Source organism: Sprattus sprattus (assembly GCF_963457725.1).
Source record: "Sprattus sprattus genome assembly, chromosome: 19".
NCBI classification, from domain to species: domain Eukaryota; kingdom Metazoa; phylum Chordata; class Actinopteri; order Clupeiformes; family Clupeidae; genus Sprattus; species Sprattus sprattus.
Genome location: NC_137917.1, coordinates 17,229,275 through 17,236,327, shown reverse-complemented (window position 1 = coordinate 17,236,327; position 7,053 = coordinate 17,229,275). Strand labels below are relative to the sequence as shown.

General features: G+C 40.6%; 1 protein-coding gene across 1 annotated transcript in view; it reads left to right on the top strand.

The window, feature by feature from the left end:
• Positions 1 to 2,055: 2,055 nt before the first annotated feature.
• The window catches only part of epb41b (erythrocyte membrane protein band 4.1b), a gene marked incomplete at its 5' end in the record, with an annotated part of 13,352 nt that continues 8,354 nt past the window's right edge, over positions 2,056 to 7,053 (top strand). Inside the window, 13 exons of the mRNA XM_080858024.1 lie at positions 2,056 to 2,109; positions 2,202 to 2,306; positions 2,588 to 2,630; positions 2,753 to 2,828; positions 3,216 to 3,434; positions 3,662 to 3,749; positions 3,956 to 4,108; positions 4,326 to 4,417; positions 4,639 to 4,790; positions 4,913 to 5,008; positions 5,267 to 5,377; positions 5,900 to 6,247; positions 6,519 to 7,007. Coding sequence (XP_080714150.1) covers positions 2,056 to 2,109; positions 2,202 to 2,306; positions 2,588 to 2,630; positions 2,753 to 2,828; positions 3,216 to 3,434; positions 3,662 to 3,749; positions 3,956 to 4,108; positions 4,326 to 4,417; positions 4,639 to 4,790; positions 4,913 to 5,008; positions 5,267 to 5,377; positions 5,900 to 6,247; positions 6,519 to 7,007 — 2,026 coding nt within the window. The remainder of the gene's footprint in view (positions 2,110 to 2,201; positions 2,307 to 2,587; positions 2,631 to 2,752; positions 2,829 to 3,215; positions 3,435 to 3,661; positions 3,750 to 3,955; positions 4,109 to 4,325; positions 4,418 to 4,638; positions 4,791 to 4,912; positions 5,009 to 5,266; positions 5,378 to 5,899; positions 6,248 to 6,518; positions 7,008 to 7,053) is intronic.

The window sequence follows — 7,053 nt, the reverse complement described above, 5'->3', positions numbered from 1 at the left end:
GAATATGCTCCTTTTATTATGATCAACTATTTGACCTCTGCTGTAGGTGAAGGTCATTGTGTTGAGGCTAAGCTAGATACAAAAACAAATAGGATCAGGCTTGGAAACATGGTTGTGTTCATGATAGTTAGTGTTATGAATTAATGTCATGGCTATATTTATAACCAGTGGAAAAGCTTTACCAGGGTCAGTGGTTGCCAGGATGGTCAATGTCTAGGTTTGAGTCTGAGAGACAATGTGTATCATTGTGTATTATTTGTCCCTGCAGATCAGTAAATATGTCAATTGTGTCCAAATATGTCTTTGTTTTTCTAAGAGAGAGAGTTTTTAGTTGTTCTTGTCAGCAAACAAGCCCGCCAAACCACACCCATTCTTATCTTAGGTTAATTTTCAGTTTCACACTTCAATTATCTTAAAAATACTTGACAAGGTTTTGTGGGGGGGGTTTCAGGTTCTTACTATTGTAGAAATATTGCAGGCTATATTAGAAATTATGGGAAAGTGGGTTTAGATGAGCAGTAACCTATGACCAAGGGAAACTTATGCATGCAACACAAATTTAGGATGTGTGCCATCAATTAAAACCTTTGCAGTGTGCCTCACTCAAATAGACAATACAATAGACATAGAAGTCTTAGATTAAAATAAACAGATTATTTGTTTTTCACTTTCAGTGTAGACTCTCAACTGTATGTTTGGCATAATAGCAAACTTATTACCCCATAAACCAACATGTCACATATTGTTTTAAATATCCATGTAATCGCAAACTTTGCTGCCAATGACATACACACTAACACGTATGTATGGAAAATGCAAAACAAGAGTGATGCATCTACATCATCAACATGCAGGTAAACCAAAGCTAGGGCTACAAGCACATGGCAATTGAGCCTCTATACTATTTTTCTGTAACTACGTGGCATGACAGCTGTTGTGCTACATCTAAAATAATATTTGTCTACTGTTAGGATGCAAAACTTTAAAAACCAAGTTCTTGACTTAACTTGACTTAAAGGTCAGTTTTAATACACTGCCAGTTCGTCAACATATCTGAAGTAACTTTTTAAACTGAGATAAATGACTTGATTTTACTTGAAATGGCAAAAAACTTTGACAGGCAAACAAGTTTTTTGTAAAAAAAAAATATATATATGCTTACCACACTATTTTCTTAAATTTTGGGTCACGTGTCAGAAATGGCCACAAGTGGTGGGGTAACTGGCTCAGCATACCCCACTATATAAATAACAACATGATACCAAAGGCAATTCAGTGAGATGTAAAACGCACCATGATCAGCATGATTTAAAGCAAAGCATGTTTCAGAAAAGATCAATAGAAAAAAACCTTCCATGATTCAGATTCACCCCCCTCAAGACAGTGTAACACCACCATGAAAACACTTTTTTAGGAACACATGCTCAGGAAAGTGACTATTTAAGCAACGATATTCAACAATTTGCCACTCTTTGTTGAGGTATGTTTTATAGGGAACGATCATCTTTAAATACATTTAGATGGTATGTGCCACTATGTAGTTCTGTGGTCCTTCACAGTGTGACCCAACTCTACAGTAATTACGTAGAGGGGGAGAGCAGCTGAGCTGAGTGACGTCTTTATCTCTGACACACACATTGTCTCTCATGGCCCAAAGTTGACTGCAGGGCAAGATGAAATGCCACACAAGCATCCACACACTTATTTCCCTGTTTGGTGTTACTCCTTGTGGGGGGCAAACGGACTCTATGAACGACTGACTTATTAGTTTGGAAAATTAGACCAAAAGGACAAAAAGAACATCAATGAATACATGGAACATACATACTTAATCTGGAACTGTACATTGACAATTGTCAATTTCAGATTCTTTTGTTTGGTTTTACAGTACAGTTTCCAGTTAACTTTGATCAGGCATTAATGTTTTAATGTATCACGTTTTAATCATAGTTAACAAAGGTAAAACTATGTACTTAACTATCTACTATGTATGTCATTTTCCTTAGGTGCAGATTATTATGATTTGGTGTGTATGACCTACCCTCCCTATCTAAGATGCTTTGCAGAGTGATCCTCCTGGACCGCAGTGTGAGGGAGTGGAACCTTCCGGTAAAACACAGTCAAATACACCAAGACACATCCATATTTATCCACTGCATTAAGCACACATAACTGTGATTTTGTATCATTTATTTTTTTAGAGTAATGCTACTGGCCAGGAGCTATTTGATCAAGTATGTGAGCACCTCAACTTACTTGAGAGAGATTATTTTGGCCTGGCCATCTTTGACTCTCTGGGTACAAAGGTATGTAAGTGTGTTGTGTGTGTGTGTGTGTGTGTGTGTGTGTGTGTGTGTGTGTGTGTGTGTGTGTGTGTGTGTGTGTGTGTGTGTGTGTGTGTGTGTGTGTGTGTGTGTGTGTGTGTGTTTGTGTGTGTGTGACAGAGAGAGAGAGAGAGAGAGAGAGAGAGAGAGAGAGAGGGAGAGAGAGAAAACAAGAAATGTATGTTTTATGGATATTTATAGCCTACCTACAAGATGACAAAAGGTTGAATACCATTTTTACACAATATTCTTTTTCCACACAGACATGGCTGGATGTTTCCAAACAAATCAACAAGCAGTTGAAAGGTGAGTGTGGTACCTACACTAAATCTACACAAACACAGATATGTGTTTTTGCATGTATGTGTGCATTTCTCCTTTTCTCCAAACTCATCTCTGTCTGTGTGTTTGTGTGTTTGTGTGTGTAGGGATACATACCCAGTTTGTTTTCTGTGTGAAGTTCTACCCTCCAAATCCAGCTCAGCTATGTGAAGACCTAACCAGGTAATATGAGTATGATAATTCAAGGACTCTTAGTTAACATAAGAGAAGTAGCACTGTCTTGTTTGTAGTACCATCAAAACATGTTAGAATCAAAATAGTTATTCAGTTAGTTAAAAAGTTTTACACATGCAGTACTCAGACAGACAGACACACACACAAACACACACACACAAACACACACACGCACACACACACAAACACACACACACACACACACACACACACACACACACACACACACACACACACACACACACACACACACACACACACACACACACACACACACACACACACACACACACACACACATACACACACACACACACACACACACACACACACAGACACACTTAACTTGGTAAATGTATTGTTTCCTTTCCTCAGATACTTGATGTGTCTGCAGCTTCGGCGGGATCTTTTAACTGGTCGGTTGCCATGCCAATCAGTGACTCTGATTGCACTGGGCTCATATGTCCTCCAATCAGAGTTTGGCCAGTATGACCCAGACCTTCACGGGAACACATACACCAACAGCCTGTACCTGGCACCCAATCAGAATGAAGAGTTGCTGAAGAGAATGAAGGAGCGACATCTCACCTATGGGTAAATGTCTACACATGTATTTGAGATGGCTTATGGCAAATACACTTGCTCATCAGTCGTATAGGATCACACACTACATGTTCAATTCAACATATAAACCACTGTATGAGTCAATATGTCAACTTAGATATGGTTAAGATTAAGAATTGTATGTTTCTGTGTCCATATGTGTGTAAATATGTCTGAGCTTTTCACAGTATTAATATACTCTATTTTTCTGTTTATAGCTCTATGTCACCTGCTCAAGCTGATGTCTTGTTCCTGCAGAATGTCGTTGAACTCCCTATGTATGGAATAGATCGTCATCCTGCCAAGGTGTCTGCGTGTGTGTGTGTGTGTGTGTGTGTGTGTGTGTGTGTGTGTGTGTGTGTGTGTGTGTGTGTGTGTATTACAGTATTACAATGTATCATCAATGTATATAATGTATTTCATAATTGTGTGTGTGTATGTCTGCACTTGTGCATGTGTATGGCTGTGTGTGTGTGTGTGTGTGTGTGTGTGTGTGTGTTTGTGTGTTTCAGGATTCAGATGGTGAGGATGTTGTCTTAGGTGTGTCCTCTGAGGGCATACTGTTGTACAGAGATGACATGGTTGAGAGCAAATTCCTGTGGCCCAGAGTTCTGAAGGTGTCATACAAGCACTCTAAGTTCCTTTTCAGAACACACCCATCAGAGGTAGTCCTTACTCGCCTAATTGAAGTGAATTAAGAGATGTCTCAGAGCTTTCTTCAAGACCTTTGAAATTTCTAATACTCTGTGTTATTATTTTCTTCAGTTTCAACTTGATTTTCAGTCATAAATGATTCCTCATCCTGTAATTGCAACATTTCTGAATTTTCTAGTGTATTCTCCTCACATGGTTACATATTTGCTCTCCTTGATGCTTTTGTAGGGATCTGTATGGACTTTATGTTTTACCTTGCCCAGTAATCGTGCATGCAAATCCCTCTGGAAAGTGGCTTTAGAGCATCATAGCTTCTTCAGGTATGCATTGCACAGCATGTGTGTGTATGTGTGTGTTTGTGTGTGTGTGTGTGTGTGTGTGTGTGTGTGTGTGTGTGTGTGTGTGTGTGTGTGTGTGTGTGTTTGTGTGTGTGTGTGTGTCTGTGTCTGTGTCTGTGTGTCTGTGTGTGTTTGACTGTGAAAAGGAATTGTGGATACACTATATTCAAAGCAGTGACACTGGGATTTTCGTTTTGTTATAGGCTCCCATCTGTTGAAGTGTCTCAGCGACGATTACTGACTTTGCGTTCTCAGTTCCATTACCATGGACGCACAGAAGCTGAGTCACTTCAGGCAAGCTCTCAAATCACCCGACCCAATCCAGCCTTTCGAAGAAAACCCAGAGCAAAATCCAGTATGTCTGTCTGTCCATCCATCTTTCTCTCTGTCTGTCTGTCCAATTGTTTGAGTTTTTTTTACTGCCTTCCTGTTTGGCTGAAAGAGTGTGTTTAATTTTGTTATGCTTTATGATTATAGCTTCACTGGATGCTCTCACCCGCCACAACCAACCTGAGCCTGATGACTGGTTCCTAGAGCTGGATTCTATTCCCGCAAAACCCCTCTGTATCACAGGTGCACAGTACATTGTTGCTGCTAGGCATGAGTTAATCCTAAGGCGTAGTTTTCCCTGCCCAACCACAAATGTTTATCTTGATGAACTCACAACACTCACAACTGCGAATTTAACTTAAATCACTCCATGTATATCTCTCTTATTCAGTTAGTGCATGAATCTGTTACTAGAGTATTTAGTGTGATGCTAAACTCAAGCACAGACATGCAGACATATCAGATGGCTGACCTCTGTGTGCTGTCTGCTGTTCTCCTCAGCTGTAGATGAGGGGCCAGTGCTGGCGAATGACTGGAAGCAGGAGTCTGAGGACTGGCTCTTATTCTTAGACCAAACCAAGCAAACCCTGATGCCTCTGGATTCAGACCTATGTGAGTGTGATGATGTGATCGTCCCTACAGTTGAATATGCTCTCTGGCTGCCATGCCATTGAGCTGGGCTCTTTGGTGTGGCGGTCTGAGCGCGTGTTTGGCACCCCGTAGACCCGGGTTCGAGTCCGGGTGGGCTGACCACGCTCTCCCTTCGCTACAGTGAGACAATCAGGATTAATAACAGTTCAGTCTGTCGTCTTAGATTTCTTTACACTTCTTGGAGTAATATTGTATTGTATTGTAAGAAAGTTACGATAACCTTATTAGAGTATTAATTGGTTGAAAAAGCAGACTGGAGTTTGCATAATTGCTGTGAGGGAAGTATTTTAAAAAAAATGGATCAGTGCGAATAGCTGTGCAGGAAATGTAGAGCTATACTAGTAAATGTAGATTCCCTTATGTGTTTACTGATACAATCTTAACTCATTGTGATGCGGCCAATATGTATTATATATATATATCAACCATATGGCTTTAGTTAATTAGGTTAAACTGTTTCAAATGCCTTTTCTTTTTACCCAGCTAATACCGAAACATCCCAAGAGGACCTGGAACAGGATCTCGAAGACTCCTCTGTTGGTGATGCAGAAGTAGAGCCACAGGAGGAGGAGCTCATAGGAAAGCCACAGGAGGAGGAGGTCCTGGAAGAGCCACAGGAGGAGGAGGTCATAGGAGAGCCACAGGAGGAGGAGGTCATAGGAGAGCCACAGGAAGAGGAGGTCATAGGAGAGCCACAGGAGGAGGAGGTCCTGGAAGAGCCACCTGAGGAGTTTATGGACGAGGAAACAGAGGAGAGGCATGAAGAAGGAGAACTATTGGAAATAAGACAAGTCAAGGAAGTGAAGATTGTGAGAAAAATATCAGAGAGAGGTGAATCTTCTCACGCAGAAGGTGAAATTCTAAAGTACAGACTGAGTGAGGGTGGAATTTCGGACCAAATACTACAAGGAATGGGTATAGGCCTACCATGGAAAGATGTGCAGAGAGATGATTGGTATTACTTTTTCGATCCTAAACCATCTAAGTTTTATCCAAAACGTGCAGGTAGGCCAAGTAACTGTATCTATTTCATTTGAGTTGTTTTACATATACAGCAGTATCTTTTTGTATTGTTTATATCATTTATCAATTTGCCTTTTAGTAAAACATGTGCGTATACTGGAGCAACAGGAAGAACAAGTTGCTGGAATTATGGGAGAAAAACTAGCGAGATTGAACATTTCCAGTGAAACAGAGCAAGAATGGGAAGTTGTGGAGGAGTCTCAGGAAAAATCCATGGAAGAAGGGGAGCAGGAGGGAGAGACTGTGGAAATACGACGGCAAAAGCTGAAGATTGTAAGAAAACAAACGATGGAGGTAGAGGTTGAGGAGGAAAAGCTATCTCTTAAAGAAGATTTCGGGGATGAGATGCAAAAGGAAATTGAAGTTATTCAAGACCAACTACAGGAACTGGTGGTAGTAGAGGAGAGGCAGGTTGAGCTGGAGATTCTGAAAGAAAGGCTACGAGAAGTTGACTTCTTGGAGTACAAAGTTCAGAAGATGGAGCAGCAAAGGAATGAGGAAACAGCAGAAGACAACTGGTTCATCTTACTGGACCAACTGCCATACATAATCTATCCTGCACCATTAGGTGGGTGTCATTTGACTGATAGAACATGATTTGGTGAAAATCAGTG